This window comes from Cucumis melo, chromosome 6, assembly GCF_025177605.1.
Source record: "Cucumis melo cultivar AY chromosome 6, USDA_Cmelo_AY_1.0, whole genome shotgun sequence".
NCBI lineage: Eukaryota > Viridiplantae > Streptophyta > Magnoliopsida > Cucurbitales > Cucurbitaceae > Cucumis > Cucumis melo.
In genome coordinates this window covers 12386945-12406684 of record NC_066862.1, presented here as the reverse complement: position 1 = coordinate 12406684, position 19740 = coordinate 12386945, and the positions used below count along the sequence as shown (strand labels likewise).

Below are 19740 nucleotides of genomic sequence, written 5' to 3'. Positions count from 1 at the left end.
ATATACTACCATAAACCCAGATAAACATGTATCGGTGTGATCTATCACTAACGTGATAGATGCCTATGGTTTATCATCGATATAGAAAGTAAAGTTTTGATATATTTGTTAATATTTTCAACAGTTTACATATTTAAAACAATTTCTCATATATAAATTTATTAGACACATAACTAAAAGCATGAGATCTACAACTTTTTAAAAATTGAAGGGACTAATTAAACATTTTGGAGAGTTAAAAAATGGATAAATGAATAGACGTCAAAAGATTCGAACATTAAACTCCATTAGATTTATATTTTGACATGAAAAATAGTTTAATTTGTTTGTTTTTATTTTTCTACTCTAAACCATCCAATAGTTTTTGAAATACGAAACCTTAAGTTGGAGTTAAAACTGCAATTCTATGAAAGGTAACATTCTCTTGATCAAAGGGTATATGTCCATATACATAATACACTAATTATCTTTATTCTATTTTTGGCACTCACAACCATGTCCAATTATTTTGTCCATTACTTTGCAATAGTATTTTGAGGGAAGTCCGGTCTATTCTTAGAACCTTTGTTACATTGTGTCCCTAGATCATGGCAGTATGTGCTTCCGAGATCGTTTCCTTTTTACAAGGTTTTCATAGTTTTTGGCCAACACCTAATTATCACCGTTGAATTAGTTTTGTTTTCAAATTGGGTTGGGTCTCAACTTCAATGATATTTTTTTTTTATCCAATCCCACCTAAATTACATATATATACATATATTAGTCATGTATTTATATTTTAAAAGAGTATTGTTGAGGGTCGGTCCAACAAAACCCATTAACAAGCCCAAGCCCAAAGTAAGAGATCTCCATGCGGTACGCATGTCCATAAAGAAAAAGTCAGAAAATCTTTAGTTTTAGGTTGATCGGTCGAACTCCTAGACTTTTACTAGAAAAAAAAATAACTTAGTTGAGCTTGCTACTAGAACTCTACAACTTTAATGGACACATCCATGTTACAACATGTCAGCTCCAACGATGCTAAAGGCACACCAACAGATATAAACTAATTTCGTGGGAGTTACAATATGGCTAAGATCTAAGAATTGCAAAAGGAGAATGTGGGCAGCAAGAAGCAAGTCTAAAAGGTCCTGAAATGGAGTGGGCCTATGGCCCATACAAAGAGAGGATGGAAGGTAGAAAATGGGCTTTTATAGATGTAGAAGGAGCCCAAAATGAGATACGCAATGTGATTAAGAGCGGCGGTAGCGGAAGGCAGACGGTGCGCGTGAAGGCTAGCCAAAATGCACAGAGTAACGGTGGCCCAGATTTGGAGGACTCTGAGACAAAGCCGCTTTATTCTCTCTTCCCGCTGAGAACACAAAGAAGAACCAAGAACCAAATACAACAACAACAACCACCATCGCCAAATTCCTTACTCCTTTCTTCCAAAAGAAAAAACTCCTTTAACAAACATCTCCATCTCCTACAAGATCCAAAAACGGACAATACTATGTTCTTCTTCTGTACCAGGTACCTCTTTTTCCAATAGGTTTTTATCTTTTATTTTCTATTACGTTTTTTTTCCCTTCTAGATTCTCTTTGTTTCTTGTCAATTCACATGGAAATGGAAATGGAGTTTCCGAAGCTAATGCATTGCCGTGTTCTTCTCTCTTCAAATGCTTTTCTCCTTAATTGCATTTCTTTCTTCTCTTTTCTTTTTCTTACTTTACCGTTTTGTTTTGCTTAACTTTCGGAGATTGAGGCGTAATCATTCCAGAATTATTTTCTTTTACAACTTTTTGTTTCTCCTTGTTGAACTATACGCCCGGGACTAATCTTTTCTCTTCAAGGATTTCATTTTTATTTTATTATCGGTTTTATAAAGTCGTGCTTGATTTTCCCCCTTGGGAGCTTTGTTTCTCGTAATTGAAGTTAGACGTGCAAATTTCTGAGGTAGAAGTTGGAGTACGAGCCAACCTGAGCTTATGGTTGGGCATTTGTTACTCCAGTCGAGCCTCGTCCTCCCTTTTGTTTTTCTGAATTTCAATTTTTAGAAATGGAGCTGGAGTGCGAAAGTTTGTCGTAGGATTGTACTTATGTTGATACGTACGTTCCGTTTCTCGATTATAGACCCACTAGTCATTCAAACCTCGAATATCGTTATTATTTTTCTTTTTGGTGTCTGTTTGTTTTAAATAATGGAATTTAATATGCTTCTACAGTTCGAGGGGCTTGCTATTGTTATTTATGCTTATATATTGATATCTTCCAATTTCATTTCCGCAACTTAGATGGTGTTGAATGGCTATTTTGTTCACCATTATATGTAATGAGATTGACATTATGATTATGAATACTGAAAAGGGAACAAATTGCATGTTAGCATGTGTTTTTACACTATGCTATTCAATGTTTTGATGATTAGTACCTTAAAATCTTAGACATTCTTTCTTTTAGATGGTCTGATCAGCTTTGAATTGCCTAGTGTCTTCTTTTAAATCTTCATCTTTTATTCAATGCAAATGTACATCCTATTCACCATAAAATTATGCTTTAATAGCTTAACTAGTTAAGTCCATAGTTTTTCTTGTTGTTTTCCTGGCTTTGATAATTCATTCGTTGTTGCATGATATGAGTGAGTGACTATGGTGCTAAGTAAACATGCATGTGTGCGTATTTTTTTTGTGAGTTGCCAAACTAAGTTTAACTCAGCAGTAAATGCCATGGTCTTCCACCGTAGAGGTTGGAAGTTCGATCCCCATCTCACTAGTTGTTGGTGAGCTACCTTATCTTCCTTTTTGTAATGACATCTGTCAATCAGATCTATCAAAATAATTAAAGTCAAAATAATAATGATAATAGTGGATGCAGTCATCTGTATCATAGGGTATTTGACGTAGTTTGGAGTTTTTGTAAGTTGTTTCTAGATTTCCATTCCTTTACTTATATTATTATGAAATAAAAATTCATTCACCATTTAACAGTATAATGGACAATGTTTATATTATTTTATTTTATTTCTATAACTTTGTTATTCAAACATTTTTTTTCTATCTTAAGGAAACTAAATTTTAGGCTGGTATATTAAAAAGAATTTCAAGAATCAATAACGGTCACATGAATTTGTTTGTACTCTCTCACAAAGAATAGATTAAAATAAAATAAATGACTTTTGCTGAGTATACCTTTTAATCTCAAAATTGGATATCTGTTCAGTTCATAAATTAAGGTTATAAGTACAAAGTTTTCACAGTAGAAGCTGAGTTAATATATGTCTTGATAATTTTGTCTCATGAATTTATCTTTTAAATGGAATATTTTGAGATTATTTTCAAGTAACATAGTTTTGTTTACGATCTTGATTAAAAATTTCCTACAACTAATATTTGCTGACACTTTTTTTGGAATTCTGAAATCAAAGAATGGATTGTAGAATCCAAAAATACCTCTTGAATTTTATTGTTTATGACTACTAGCCTTATATCCTTCAAGATGGATGATGCTGGTCATCTTGGTGTCTCTTCAGTGCCTGATAGTCAAGATGTATGAATGTCTGTGGAGAAGTTTGGTGAGGGAAGTGCTTGAGGTGGTCCATATACGCATGTAGGATAAATATTCAGTACAGCAAAAAGGAAAATTTCTGCTCCTTGGCTATTGTAGAAATTGAAAAACTTAATTCCAAAATGATCAACTGACCTTTTAATCTCCGGAAGTGATGTGCAAAAATCTACATTATTTTAGGGGTTGATTCTTTGGCCTTAAGTCTGAGCAACCCCTAGTTTATGTAATCAGGAATAGGAGTAGTCAAACTGGAGATTAGCTGATATTCTTAGGGGACACTATGGAAGAAAGAGATGAAAATACTGATACAGAATCAAGACCTAATAATAATGCTGAAGCAGTACAGGAAGCCAAGGCCAGTGACGATATGGAAGAAAGAGATGAAAATACTGGTGCAGAATCAAGACTTAACAATAATGCTGAATCTGTACAAAAAGCCAAGGCCAGCGACAATGTGGAAGAAAGAGATGAAAAGACTTATGCAGAATCAAGACCTAATAAGAATGCCGAAGCCATACAAGAAGCCAATGCCAGTGACGATATGGAGGAAAGAGATGAAAATACTGGTACAGAATCAATACCTAACAATAATGCTGAAGCTGTACAAGAAGCCAATGCCAGCGACAATATGGAAGAAAGAGATGAAAATACTGGTACAGAATCAAGACCTAATAATAATGCTGAAGCTGTACAAGAAGCCAAGGCCAGTGACAATATGAAAGAAAGAGATGGAAATACTTATACAGAATCAAGACCGAATAATAATGCAGAAGCCGCACAAGAAGGCAAGGCCAGTGACAATATGGAAGAAAGAGATGAAAATACAGATACAGAATCAAGACCTAATAAAATTGCTGAAGCCGTACAAGAAGCCAAGGCCAGTGTTGAAGTTGAAGTGCGAACTTGTCTTTCAAATGAGCCAATGTATTCAGGTTATCAGGAGTTGGGAACAACTCCAGAGTTTTCCAGAAAAACTGACGGTCCAGATGAAGAAAAAGCAGGGGTCCAGCAGAATATGGAACTTGGTTCGGGATATTTGCTTAGTGAGTTGTCAGAAAAAGATAATCAGACCATCTCTAATCATGCTGATAATGATCAAGTTGAAGCTGGCAATTCATTATCTATTGATAAAGATACTAAAAATTTAAAATTGTCTATTGAGGATGAGACAACGACTCTTCTTAATGAGTGCTCAGAACTTCCTCTTGAAGATGTCACCAAAAATTATATCGAAAAGATGAACCCTCCTATTGAAGATTTAACTCAAATTACTTCTATCCAAAGTTTAGAAACAATCCCCAGTAATTCCCAACAATTGGATCACAAGGATGAGAGATTTTTTAAATCAAAAAAGAAAAATTATAAGTTAAGGTCCCTTGTAAGCAGTGACAGAGTTTTGCGTTCAAGGACCCAAGAGAAAGCTAAAGCTCCTGAACCAAGTAATGACTTGAATAATTTTACTGCTGAAGAGGAGGGAAAAAGGAAGAAGAAGAAGAAGAGAAATATACAAGGAAAGGGAGCAAGAGTGGATGAGTATTCATCAATCAGGAATCATTTGAGATATTTACTGAACCGCATCAGATATGAACAGAGTTTGATTGAAGCTTATTCTAGTGAAGGCTGGAAAGGGTTCAGGTATGTATTTTTCCCTCTAATTGGTAATTTGGTCTTTCATCGACTGTGTCTTGATTCTTGCCTGTATTACTTTGTCTTTGCTGATTTTGACGGATGGTCATCAGCTCATTGTGTGAAAAACCTCTATTGATTTCTTTTCTGTGGTGTCTGTGTTCTTTGAACCCCCCCCCCCCCCCCCCCCCCCCCCCCCCCACACACACACACACACACATAAAAGCTCTTTATAGGTCTCTACCCCACCCCATGGTAGAGTTGTAGAGAGTGGTTCTGGCTGAAAGCTGACAGATTTGTCTCAGCATTTGGTTTGGTGCACTTGTTGATTGTTTCGTACTTCAAGATTTATGAATTTGTCCAAGTTAGACTTCTAGAATTCCTGATGATAATAAACATAAAAGTTAAATTTATTGTTATTTCATTCTGACATGAAGCGAACAGAAATTTCTATGCACTATGTTTGAATCAATATTTTGAACTTTTGTTATAATTTGAACTTTGTTTCAGTCATTAATGTATCCTATGATCGTTTCTCTTTTCATTTTATCTATCATAATGGATGTAACGAAATGCATTCTGATCATTACTATAACCATGCAGCTCAGATAAATTGAAGCCCGAAAAGGAACTTCAGCGGGCATCAAATGAAATCATGCGACGCAAATTGAAAATAAGAGATCTATTTCAACGTATTGATACACTTTGTGCTGAAGGGAGGCTTTCTGAATCTTTGTTCGATTCTGAAGGACAGATAGACAGCGAGGATGTAGGGAGATATCATCTTAAATTTATTTTTTACCAGATGTTATCTTTTGATTCATTCTGCATAAATTTTGACTCTGTCAAAGCATCTGCTTTTTGTGATAAATGACTTCATTGTGAACTTCTGACCTTGTATCAGATATTCTGTGCAAAATGTGGATCCAAAGAACTGTCCCTTGAAAATGACATCATATTATGTGATGGCATTTGTGATCGTGGGTTCCATCAGTTCTGTTTAGAACCACCTTTGCTAAACACAGACAGTAATACTCTCACTGGCAACTAGATATTAAAAAGTCGATTTTGTGTTTCTCAAGTAACTTTCCTTCATGCTCCCTCTTTTCCTCTCACAGTTCCGCCGGATGATGAGGGATGGCTGTGCCCTGGATGTGATTGCAAAGATGACTGCTTGGATCTTCTCAATGAATTTCAAGGATCAAATCTTTCAATCACCGATGGTTGGGAGGTAATTTAAATTTTGCAACATATATTCGAATAGTACCTTTTTCATCGTTTGTTATATTGTTAATTTCTTCTACTGTGTGCAGAAAGTCTATCCTGAGGCGGCGGCGGCGGCTGGACGAAATTCTGATGACACCTTAGGTCTTCCTTCAGATGATTCTGAAGATGGTGATTATGATCCTGATATTCCAGATACTATTGACCAGGACAATGAATTGAGTTCTGATGAATCAAGCTCTGATCAGTCAAACTCTGATACATCTGGGTATGCTTCTGCTTCTGAGGGATTAGAGGTTCCACCCAATGATGACCAGTACTTAGGTCTCCCTTCTGATGACTCTGAGGATAATGACTATGATCCGAGTGTTCCAGAACTAGATGAGGGTGATAGACAGGAAAGTTCAAGTTCTGACTTTACATCTGATTCTGAGGATCTAGCTGCCCTTGAGAATAACTGTTCTTCCAAAGATGATGACCTTGTGTCTTCATTAAATAATACTTTGCCTGTGAAAAACACTAATGGGCGAAGTTCTGGACCCAGCAAGAGTACACTACATAATGAGTTATCAAGTCTACTAGACTCTGGTCTTGATAAGGATGGTCTTGAACCTATTTCGGGAAGAAGGCAGGTTGAACGGTTGGATTATAAGAAGCTCCATGACGTGAGTATTCTCTTATAATCATAATGCATTATATTCTTATAAAAGAAGAAATTATATTGCTATTTGCCAATTTGTTCTTTGGAGTATATGGCATGTGGGAGGCTCTCTCAACAATCAACATTATGCAAACATAGTTGATTGACCATATGTTTCTTTTTTTATAAAGAATATCTCATTACCCGATTGGATTCATTCATGTGTATGTAACTTGTGTTGTTATTAGCTAACTGAAGCTTAGGTTAGTGGCAAGCCTCTTCGTTTTAAACATTTCAGTGTGTTCTACTCCTGATCTTGAGCATGGTAGAAAGACATGCCTTCTCTCTTACAGTAGTATTTATAGGACTATTGATTAAAGAGAAAGGGAACCACATTTTTGGCACTTCAACAAACTTTCATTTACTTTCAACTTTTGCAATTTAAACCACAATTTTTTAGAAATGGCTCAAAATAGGTTAAATTTTCAGAAGTAATTTGATTTGAACTTTGATTTTTCTTTTCTTTTTCCCCTCATCTTCTAGTTATCTTTTTTTTTTTCTTTTTTTTCCTCTCTTTCATCTTGTTTTTTTTCTTCCCTTCTTCCCTACTCCTTTTCTTCATTTTTTTCTTCTTCCATCCTCTCTTTGAAGGTTGTCACCCTCTCACATCTTCATTGCAAGTTTTCTCTCTCCCTTTCTTCTATTTTGTATTTTCTTTAAATAAAAAACTCGAATAAAATGACTGACCGACCTGACAGCCAGTCAGTTGGCCAAAAAAAACCCTAAAAAATTAGTCGGTTTCCATTTATGGAAAACCATCTGTTCGGTTTTCCCCCAAAATCGATGTTGATGAATGATGGACAACCCTAATTAATTGGCCCAAATACACCTTTAATCTGGTGTTGGTATCTATGTGGTCCTTTCTGTTTCAAAATGTATTAGTCCTTGTATGTCCCTTTTTCTATTTAGCTCTTGTTCCAAATAGGGACTACTGACCCCTATTTCTTGTTTAGCTATTGTGTATCCCTCTTGTACTAAGAGCTACTATCTCTTTTTACCTATTAATAAAGAGACCCGTTTCCTTTTCCAAAAAAAAAAATGTACAGTCCTTGGCTGCTTGCATTTTGGAAACTACTCTAAATGGTCCTTGATCTTTTGATCATTATTGACTAACAACGATGATTTGGCAGTTAAATTGTTGATTGGGTGATTTGGCCATAATATATTATTGTAAAAGTATCTTTTGTTGAGTTGGTAATTCTCTCTCCTTCTTTCCCTTCCCCTTTTTCTTCAAGCTACTTTGTTGTAGACAAGGTTTGCTGCCGTACGCTCTCCTGTCTCCTCCCTTCTCTTTCTAGTCCTTCGAATGTGTGGTAACATCACCATTGTTGGGAGTTATCATCGCCGTCGATAAGTGCTAATATGAATCTGGACAATGAGGGGGAAGCTTTCCTTTGTTTCAGAATTTATCTAGAAAGAAGGGAAGCCTCCTCTCTATTCTCCGAGGATTTGGGTGCCATGCGACTAGGTGGGAGGAGAGAGAAGAGCAGACATCCATTGTCACTAGTAAAAACAAAGAAGAGGGTAATGGAAGAGAGAAAAATTGTCAACACATGTCTAATCACTAGAAGTATTATCAATTTAATATGATATTGCCTAATCATCATCCAATATATAGGAACCAAAGGTGTATTTTTGTTTTTATCTATTAGTACCATAAATAATTATTTTATAAAAAGACTCAAGCTTTCTTTTGCCATTAAAAGATTATAATAATAATAATAATAGAATAACCACCTAGACATACATTTTAAGATTCATAATTTAGATAGATTTGAAAACTTAAGAGGTCAAATAGACTTAGAAAAGTCAAGAGTGTAATTACCTTTAATCAAATCTAATTTTTTATGCGAAAGTTTTTAGTTTTCATATTAGATAACTATTGAAAGCAATAAACACGAAACTGACTTACGTGGAAACCTGAGAACTGGGAGAAAAACCACGATGTTTTTAGTTTTATTATTTTTGGATAATCATACAAAAGGTACAAGAGGGAATAAATAGAAAAGTACAAAGAGATAAAAAAAGAAAGAATATTTAGGGTAAATCTTCCCAATGGGCTAAGCCCACTAATTCTAACACTCCCCCTCAAGTTGGGACGTAAATATCAATGAGGCCAAACTTGCTAACACAAAAGTTGAAGTTTGGTTTGAGAAGCCCCTTGGTGAGGACATCAGCAACCTGTCGGCTCGAAGAGATGTACGGAATGCATATGCTCCCACTGTCAAGTCTTTCTTTGATGAAATGTCGATCAATCTCAACATGTTTAGTTCTATCATGCTGAACTGGGTTGTTAGCAATACTAACAACTTTATTATCACAAAAAAGCTTCAATGGAGTCTCACATTCTTGATGAAGACTACAAGGACTTTATGGAGCCAAATTTTCTCACATATTCCCAAACTCATAGCTCTATATTCAGCCTCAATACTGCTCCTGGCCACAACACTTTGCTTCTATCTCCTCCAAGTTACAAGATTACTCCAAACAAAGGTACAATCACTGGAGGTAGACTTTCTGTCAATAACAAATTTTGCCCAGTCCGAGTCAGTATATGCCTCAATGGTCTTTCTGTCTATCTTTCTAAACATCAACCCTTTACCAGGTGTCGTTTTTAAGTATCTCATAATTCTTTTGACAGCTTCCATGTGTTCCTCAAAGGGAGCCTGCATAAACTGGCTGACAACACTCACAGCAAAGGAAATATTAGGAGTATAAGATAAGTAAATCAATTTACCCACAATGCGCTGATATTGTTCTTTATCAACTGGAACTTGATCATCAGTGATTCCTAGTTTATAGTTGAATTCAATAGGAGTGTCAACGAGACGACATCCCAACATACCTGTCTCGGTTAGCAAATTAAGGATGTATTTTCTCTGAGACACGGAGATGTCTTTTTTAGATCTGGCCACCTCCATTCCAAGGAAACATTTCAGATTTCCCAAATCCTTGATTTCAAATTCATTACCCATTCTTTGCTTAAGTTGACTGATTTCTGCCTGATCATCTCCAGACAAAACGATGTCATTCACATAAACTATCAGAACTACAATCTTCCCTGTCTCGAAAACTTTTGTAAATAAAGTATGATCAGTAGGTCTCTGACTGTATCATTGGGACTTGACAAAAACAGTGAATCTGTCAAATCATGCTCTGAGGTGACTGTTTCAGACCATATAAGGATTTTTGGAATTTACAAACCTGTTGACCAAACTGGGTTTCAAAGCTAAGTGGGGGCTCATGTAGACCTCATCTACTGGATCTCCATTCAGAAAAGCATTTTTAACATCTAGCTGATATAGAGGTCAATCTTTGTTTACAGCAACAGAAAGGACTCTGACAGTATTCAACTTAGCAATAGGAAAAAAAGTTTATGAATAATCAATACCGTAGGCTTGAGTAAATCTTTTAGCAACTAAACTAACTTTGCCTTGTGTCTGTCAAGTGTTCCATCTGCTTTGTATTTGAGAGTGAACATCCATTTGCATCTCACAGGCTTGTGTCCCTTGGGTAAAGCACAGATCTCTTAAGTGTTATTCTTTTCAAGAGCTTTGATCTCTTCCATGACAACATTCTTCCATTCAGGACACTCTAAAGCAATATGAATATTTTTTGGTATTGTGGTAGAGTCAAGGTTGGCAGTAAAAGCTCTGAACTGTAGTGAGATATTCTCGTATGACACATAATTAGATATGAAGTGCTTTGTACAGGACCTAGTACTTTTTCACAATGCAATAGGAAGATCAAGAGAAGGATCATACTTGTCAAGTTTCCCTGTATGACCTTATTCAGCTTCATTGTTATTGGTTTCTGTTTCTGTTTCTTTTCTTCCACATTTTCAAGAACATCAGACCTGTCATTCTCATTCATTGTATTATTAGTACAAGGTTCAGTAGGGTTTTCCATACCTTGATGTCGAGATGGTTCGGAGTCTTGGACTGGAGTCGGCGGCTGACTAGTAGGAGACCCGACTTCCTTTTTGAGATTCCTCCTGTAAGATGTTTTCCAAGGGACTTGGTTTGTGGGTAGGATTATAGGGTGAGGATCAATGTCAGACACGGTACTAGTAGGTTCAATAAATTCAAAGGTGCTATTAGACTCTTCCCTCACACTCTCCCCTTGAAGATGGCTAATGGGAAAATAGGGTCGGTCCTCACAGAAAGTAACATCCATAGTAACAAAGTATTTTCTGGACGGCGGTGAAAACATTTATAACCGCGTTGGTGAAGAGATACCTAACAAACACACAAGCCTAAGCCTAAGGGGTAAATTTGGTCTGATTAGGGCCAAAATTATGGACATAAGCGATACACCCAAAACACACGAAGAGGAACCTCTAAAATAAGACGAGTAATGGGGTTGGACTCCTTAAGACATTTTAAGGGAGTCTGAAGGTAGAGGATACGAGAAGACATTCTATTGATTAAATGAGTTGCTGTAAGAATAACATCTCCCTACAGGTATGAAGAAAGGGAAGTGGAAAGCATAAGGGAACGGGTTACTTCCAGAAGGTGACAATTTTTTCACTCGGCCACTCTATTTTGTTGAGGAGTGTAGGCGCACGAGTTTTGGTGAACAATCCCCTTGGAGGCTAGAAAATCACTAAGGTTTTGGTTTTGGAACTCCCGACCATTATCACTCTGAAGAATAACAATTTTTTATGGAATTGTGTTTCAATGGAGTGACAAAAGTTTTGGAAAATAGCGGAAACCTCAGATTTATCGGTGATGAGGTAGACCCTGGTAACACGGGTATGATCATCAATAAAAGTTACAAACCACCTTTTTCCAGATGAGGTGGTGACTTTGGAGGGACCCCAAACGTCACTATGGATGAGAGTAAACGGTTGTGTGGGTTTATATGGTTGTGAAGGAAAAGAAATCCGATGTTGTTTTGCCTGGATGCACACATCACAAGATAACCAGGAGACATCTATTTTAGGAAAGAGATGGGGAAACAAATATTTCATATACGTAAAGTTCGGGTGAGCTAACCGAAAATGCCACAACATAAAGTTATGTTTAGAGGTGCTAAAATAGGAAGACAGTAAACTAGTCGTAGAGATACTACTATTGGAGGTATCATCATTAAGGATGTAGAGTCCCCTGCTATGTTGGGCAGTGTCAATCGTCCTCCCCGAACTCAAGTCCTGAAAACAGACTCAGATAAGAAAGTAGCTTTACAGTGCAGCTCACGGGTGATCTTACTGATAGATAACAAATTGTAAGAAAGCTTAGTCACATGCAAAACATTCTGGAGGGAGAAACCATCAAAGAGGACTATTTGTCCTTTCCCAACAATCGGGGCTAAAGAGCCATCGGCTATCCGGATTTTCTCATTACCGGCATAGGGGGTATAAGAGACAAAGTACTCCGAGAAACTTGTCAAGTGATATGTGGCTCTCGAGTCCAAAATCTAGGGATTCTTCCCATCAACACTAATAAGACCAAGGGACTGAGACATACCTGACTAAGCAATGACACTTAGAGTAGGAGACTGGTTTGGCCAGCAGTAGGGCCAATTGGTTGAGAGGTGCTGGCAGTCTCTCTAACATCGATACGCCCTGAGTTTTGTTGCTCGTTGAAGGAGCGTTTGTTACCTCTTGGGGGCCGACTATGGAGTTTCCAACACTGATCCTTGGTATGCCGTTGTTTCTTGCAGTACGCACAAACGAGAATTAGTTTCCCATTATCATGGATCAAGGATCGAGCACTAAAGGCAACAGAGTTAGTTATATAGTTTGAAGGCATGTTAGGAAGCGAAATTATCAGGTTCTTGGAATACATCGGTAGATCGGTCTTTGCCAAGGATGCACCAACTTCAAAAACAGCCTTCTGTAGTTTTGGTTAATCCCGAGACCACAAACATATGGCTGTCCATAACCGGAGAGTGCTGATGACTCGCCCGCTTCATTCCCCAATCTGTTATGGTGTTGGTCAGCCCCGTTCTTATAGAAGAAATGTTGTGTACAGATTTGCACTGCTGTACAAATTTGACAGTTTTGAAGTTTGCTGTCCAACGTCAATGGGCGGCGCGTGCGGCAGCGGATGACTGGAAGGGTGAGACGGTTGAACAAGCGACAACGCGTAGAAGTGGATGGGATGGGTGGTGAGATTAACGGACGGCGGCGCGTGGCCCCACGCGCCTGACAGAGGCCACGTGTGAAGTGGTTTCTGGTCGGAAGGTTGTGCAGACGGCGGCGAGGGTTGGCCCATTGGATAGATTGACGGCGTCTTAATCCATTGGAGTAGTTTTTCCATGGTGGTTTCCACGGCGGTGGCGGCGGCTTCTGTTTTGGTCTGGGTACCCTAAACTTTTTCTTAGGGTTTTGTTGTCGCTTCGCTCTGATACCATACTAAAAGCAATAAACACGAAACCGGTTTACGTGGAACCCCGAGAACCGGGAGAAAAACCACGATGTTTTTAGTTTTATTATTTTCTAATAATCATACAATAAGTACAAAAAGGGAATAAATAGAAAAGTACAAAAAGATAAAAAAAAGGAAAGAATATTCAGGGTAAATCTCTCCAATGGGCTACCCACTAATTCTAACAATAACAACCAATATTCCCTCACTTCGGTTGCTGCGAGTTACTCTTTATTATCATTTAGGGCAATTTTTTTCATAAACTATTGTTTATCATAATAAACCTAATATTCTTCATAGTGAAGAGTAGAGAGATTTGTTTTCCATGCTTTTTAGCAGGTACAGAAGTACGTCCTATGAGTTTTTCCATGTTGTAAAATGCGAATCAGTAGCAAGTTATTTCTCATTCTTTTATTCTTTTGTAAATAATTGTTTTCTTACTTTTATTGTATGTACTTTGTCGAGAAATAGTAAAAGATAAATAAAATCAAGTGGCCTTATCTCCATCAAGATGTGTTTATGTAGCTTTAGTATGTCATGTTTGTATGTCGTGCATTAAATGCTTGATAGGAGAAAGTCTAGGTATTTATCAGGGTTATTGCTTAGTTTTGGACTAAATGAGTTAACATTTCTATTCACTTAAATTTTTGCCAATTACATTATTGAAGGAGACATATGGGAACGTTCCTACTGAGTCGAGCGATGACACCTACGGGAGTACTTTGGACTCAAGTGATGACAGAGGCTGTGATAGTGGTACAAGGAAGAGAGGTCCTAAAACTCTGGTTCTTGCATTGTCAAACAATGGATCCAATGATGATTTGACTAATGTAAAAACTAAACGCAGTTATAAGAGGAGAACTCGTCAAAAGCCAGGTGCTATAAATGTGAATAACTCTGTGACTGAAACTCCTGTAGACACTGCAAAATCTAGTTCTTCTGTTAGGCAATGCACATCATCATCAAATAGAAGACTCAGTCAACCTGCATTGGAGGTAACTTTTCTCCTTTTATGTGTGCATGTATATTCCATTGGTCTGGGATTTCTTGCTCCATTCTTTGTCTTATTTGTCATGCATCTTTTTTTTTTCCTTTTTTCTCGGGTGGGGTTGGGAAATAAGGGTTTACTCAAAGATTTCTCCCATTTGTCCCCTTGCATTTTAGAATGCATTCTGATGCGTAGAGACTACATCAAAGGAGACGAATATTGGAGTTACTGTCAGCCATTCGATCTAATATATTTGCTGTTTCAAAATATATATATATATAGAAAGAATTCTTGCTAAAATAAATATGTCATTCTAAAATTTGACTTTGAAGCCAGTCAGGTGGTCTGAATAATAGCTGAGAAACTCAAAAACAGTTTGCTTCTATTCTTCTGTCTTTCAAGTTTCATCTTGCTTTCATGAAATTTGGAATGAAATTCAGACTGAATCCTGTATTATGTTTCACATTCTCATTTAGCTAGTTATATGTAAGAAACATGATAATTAATTTAAATTAAGATGTTATTCCTTCTTGTAACTGGAACAAGACTTTTCTTTGTTGTAGCAAATAATGAGCATTTTAGCTCTCTTTATGTCCTTGGATCTTCTCTTTGCAAACGACAATCTCAATTTTGAGCAACTATACTCTTGATTTCATCTTAGATGCTTTACTAAAAATCTATAAGTTATCAGCTTGCATGCGTTGTTAATTAGATTAGCCATCAGCACCCTTCCTGATCTTCGAGTTTGGACTACTTATTGTGAATATCAGTTTCCCGCACTTGTATAGTTCACTTGGCTTTTAAAACAAACACACCTTAGATTTGAAACGTCAAAATGATTTCCACACGAAACTAGTCAGTTTTGAGTAAGAGGGCCAGAAGATAAGATGAAAAAGAGCCATTGAGATCTTTGTTTCTCTGTCGTGAGAAACAAAATGTATCAACTCCGATATATCAAGTTTTTTTATGCAGGTTCAACATTTTAATGGGAAGAAAATGGCATGTATTGTTCCTAATATTGTTGTAAATGTTCCAGAGACTTTTTGCATCATTCCAAGAAAATGAGTATCCCAAACGAGCTACAAAGGAGAGTTTAGCACAAGAACTAGGCCTCAATCTGAAGCAGGTTGTGCATTGGGTTCCTTTGAAGTTTTAGCTCAAATTTTATTCTAGTGAAAGGCTCAATAATCTATTCCATTTTCAGGTTAGCAAATGGTTTGAGAACACGCGATGGAGCACACGCCATCCCTCAAGCGGTGGTAAGAAAGCAAAAAGTTCCTCAAGAATGAGCATTCATTTATCTCAGGCAAGTGGAGAACTATCCAAGAATGAGCAAGAATCTGCAACATGTTTCAGAGATACTGATAGCAATGGTGCTCGACATCAAGACTTACCAATGGCAAATAGTGTTGTGGCCTCATGTCAGAGTGGGGATACAGGGGATAAGAAATTGACAACTCGGAAAACTAAAAGAGGAGAATCTTCTGCCACAAAATCCAGAAAACGGAAGGGCAGGTCAGATAACACGGCATCAAATTCAAAAGACAGGGAGGGATCACCAAGGCCTCCTGCCAAGTCACCTAAAGTTAATGAAACGCAAACAGCAGATAGGTTTAAGACAAGGAGGAGGAGGTCCATTTAGATTCTGAAGTATTGATGCGTTCACAGGAATTTATTCGACCATTCACCCTCTTCCAAGAACACATTAGATCAGATGCGGGGATTGTTTGAAGGGAGGTAATTATGAGAACAATCCCAATTGTTTGTAGGTTTTTGTGATCATATTGAAATTCCTCCTGATCTATTCCCTCGCGCATAAATGCTCAGTCTTAGTTACATAAATCTAGAGTTTGTTGTTAGATATTTATTTGCATTTTCAAGTGAATGTTCTCATCAGACCCTTCTCTTGATATGTGTTAAACAATCAATACCGCCATCCATTTAGTTGGAGAGATCCTTCAGTTAAACAAGCCATGTCCAGTATGAGGTGACATGAATTCATATCAGCTGGTAGTAGTCCATTTCTTGAATCTTCTGCAGGGCCATCTTTGACTTTTGCAAGCCATGCCAACTTGAACGCCCCTGGGAAGGAAGCCAGGCAAATAGAACTATAGAGCTACAGCTACCCTTTGGCCTAAGAAGCGATAGATCACTTATGGAATATGGATGCAACATCGCTCTGAAGTCCTATTCAGTAGTTTAATGTCCTTATCTTTATTGAAAAATTTTGCAATTAGTCCGGTTATGAGATTTTGAACTTTAGATTTGGCAAAATTGACACTAATGTCGAATTAGTTCTGTGTACACATTGAAAGAAATTGGATCTCCTGCAGTTGGAACCTACATTTATCAAATTTAATGAGTAAAAGTGTTGTCAGCGACTCAAATTGGTATCAAATGATCCTCCGTGTTGATGGAGCTTACTTCCAAGTTTTCTAGATGTTTTCATCTTGTAATTCAATGGAATCTTAGCTCTGGGTGGCCGTGATCTAGTACTGGGACATTTCTCCCTAATGGGAGACCACAGGAAGAGATGACTGAAGCAAGAATCTTAAAGTTTATAATTATTATTGTTCTTTTTTTCTTCCCCCTTACAGCCTACTTACTTAGTTTGATGTAATTTGTATACACTACATCTTATGGTTGAAACAAATCAGGCCTCTTGTGTTTCATCAAGCAGAAGAGATATAACATTAATGATGCATCTTCCTGATTTCACATTGGATTCTAGCTCTTCTCCTAAGTTAGTCATGTGCTTGATATATATGAATGAGCTATTGGACGCAATAGGAATGAAGAAGACAATCCCATATTATTACAACAGACAGAATTAAAGTCGGAGATTCAGGTCGAGCTTGAATGGTTCCATTGGTGGTTCTCGTGGTGGTGGTGGCTCTGGGAGAATCTGATGTTGAGCGAAACGGAAGCTTCCTGGCCACATAAAGTCCGTGGCATCCCCCAACATGAAAGGTGCTGCCCACGAACCATTTTTAACATGATTAAATCTTGCTACAACTGCAGTGTCTTCCCTGCCTGGTTTGTGCACAAGTGAATGTGGTTGAACACCAAGTGATCTAACCATAGAATTATGAATTGGAAGACCAAGCAAAGTCATCATTTTATGAGCTTGGTGCCTTCTAGCTGCACTTCTCTCCCTCTTGTGGGCATTCTGGTGGCCTCCTAATGCTTGTGAACTGTAAAATATTCTTTTACAGAAGTTGCATGAAAAAGTCTTGGTTGAAGCAGCAGATCTTTGTGAATCATTTAAAGGCTGTTTGTTCCTTCCCAAGCTCAAGCTCAGCCACTCCAAAGCTCCAACACCATCAGGTTGGTCTCTTGCTTCTTCTTCTAATTCTGCTTCTTCATCTAATTCTTCTTCTTCTTCTTCTTCTTCTTCATTTGATTCATCTTGTCCTTTGTTCTCTTTAAATGATTCAATTTGTTCTCCTTGAAAAATCATCGAAAACCCAATTTCCAAATTAGTAGAGCTAGAGATGATATCGAACTATAAAATGGACAGGAATAGGATTGCTTAGCTGATTCTGTCTAGTCTTAAAACTACTACTACTACTACTAAAAGCTTTGGTGATAACAAATTTTTTATTCTTGCTTTTCCCCAGATGAAGAAATGCTGAGAAAAACTATAAGGATGTAAGTGCAAGTTTTTGGTATATATGTTTTTTGCATTTCTTATCTTCTCATTCTCTCCCGACCATTAGTGGTCCAGTGGACAATGCTTAGGTCATCTCTACTGTTTCCCTTTCAAACTAAAGGATTCCCCACTACTTCCATCAATCTTTCCCATCCCAATTTCTCAAATTATACCACCTTTTTTTTTTTTTTTTTTTACGTTTGAGATGCTCTCAGAAAATCAGATATTCAACTGCTTTGATTGGATTATTTATCTCGACCGAATCATTATCGGTTAATCTAGATATCTTTGAAGTGTTAGGTTCACATCATGGTCACTAACTTAATTTCTTTAGGATATTGAATATTCTATTGAAATTTTCTACGCTAAATGTTTGAAATTAGATAGTTTTCTTGTGAGATTAAATGCCAAAATGTTATAGTTCTTTTGATGTTCGCCATTATGAAAATTAAAAAAAAAAAAAAAAAAAAAAAAAAAACAGTCAAAGTTTGAATTTGAAATCACTTCAATTATTTGCTTCAACCCCACAAAGGAGAAATGGTTTGATTTTCTTTTGTCTTTGTATTGCTACCTTCATAGCCACAGCTTTAGGAACAAATATACCAACCTTACACAAAAACTACTTTTAGGAAAGTTTGTGAAAAATACATGATTGAAATTCGTACAAAACCACAACAATCAATATCAGTCTCAGTCTCAGTCTAACAATCTAACAGTCTACTTGAATTGTCCCTCCAAGGCTACGAAGGAGTGCTTCTTATCCAACACATGTAAAACGAATCACTTTTAGAAATTACTTTTCTAGGATTCTTTTCAAGGCTGATGCTTGTAATACATATCTAAAACCAAGTATTAATTTTTTTAAAAAAAAAAAAAAAGAAGAAGAAGAAGAAGAAAGTTGGTTTTGTGAGAAGAAGCATCAGACAAAGCAGATAATAGTGGTTTGAACATCTTTATTTGATAGATTGGGTTTGCAATCTGACCTAATTGTACATGATTGGGATAATTATGAGGCCAGTTTTATTATCTATCTGATTTTTTTTTTCTCCCCCAACTTTTTCTGCGTTGGCCAATCACATGACTTTCTGCAGGGGAAATCCACTGAAGAACCACCTTTGTATTTGCAAATAAGTTCTTTCTTTCCATTATAATCTCATGAAAAGGGTGGCTAACCCCCACAAAGAAAAGATGGTTCTTTTGGCTAGTGAAGGGCAATGTTTCCAAATAATATTTGATTGGATGGTTTACTGTTATATATTTATATTTGCTATTACTTTATTTTATTTTTATTTATTATTATTTCTTGTTTGATAAGTTATTTTGATGGTAGCATTTTTAAATATAATAATTATTAGTAATATAGGCTATAAGTGACAACCTCTTATGTTTGTAAATTCTTTTGCATTTTGTTATATTTGTTAATACTTTAGGTTTCATTTTGCAATAGTTGTAAGTTCAAACGTAGCTTAAATGTGTTTATTACAGTGTGTATAAAACAGGGACAGGGAAATTAGAAGAAGTACTTATTCATGTCCTCTTGTCTGCAAAAACTTGAGGGTAAGACAGTATCTTTCTCTCCCTGTCTCCTGGAGAGAAGAGAAAGGAAGGAGACAATTCAACCTTTACCTTTCATGAA

At 36.8% G+C, this 19740-nt stretch overlaps 2 protein-coding genes across 5 annotated transcripts; one reads left to right on the top strand and one right to left on the bottom strand.

Moving 5' to 3' along the window:
* The first annotated feature begins 1238 nt into the window (after window positions 1-1238).
* LOC103496194 (pathogenesis-related homeodomain protein) lies at window positions 1239-18582 on the top strand. Of its 4 annotated transcripts, none has more exons than XM_051086256.1 (10): window positions 1239-1512; window positions 3775-5178; window positions 5773-5938; window positions 6074-6197; window positions 6288-6400; window positions 6483-7058; window positions 14133-14459; window positions 15489-15578; window positions 15657-17779; window positions 18073-18582. In XM_051086256.1, exons 2-9 carry the CDS (start codon window positions 3824-3826, stop codon window positions 16092-16094), a joined length of 3189 nt encoding a protein of 1062 aa, XP_050942213.1. In that variant the 5' UTR covers window positions 1239-1512; window positions 3775-3823; the 3' UTR covers window positions 16095-17779; window positions 18073-18582. The 4 variants fall into 4 exon arrangements, with proteins under 4 accessions (XP_050942213.1, XP_050942212.1, XP_050942214.1 ...); XM_051086255.1 differs by having other exon boundaries at window positions 1253-1512; window positions 3509-5178; XM_051086257.1 differs by having other exon boundaries at window positions 1253-1512; window positions 3475-5178.
* On the bottom strand, window positions 16991-17912 carry LOC103496238 (zinc finger protein 7-like). Its single transcript, XM_008458013.3, has one exon. It carries the CDS (start codon window positions 17910-17912, stop codon window positions 17283-17285), a length of 630 nt encoding a protein of 209 aa, XP_008456235.1. The 3' UTR covers window positions 16991-17282.
* Window positions 18583-19740: the final 1158 nt, after the last annotated feature.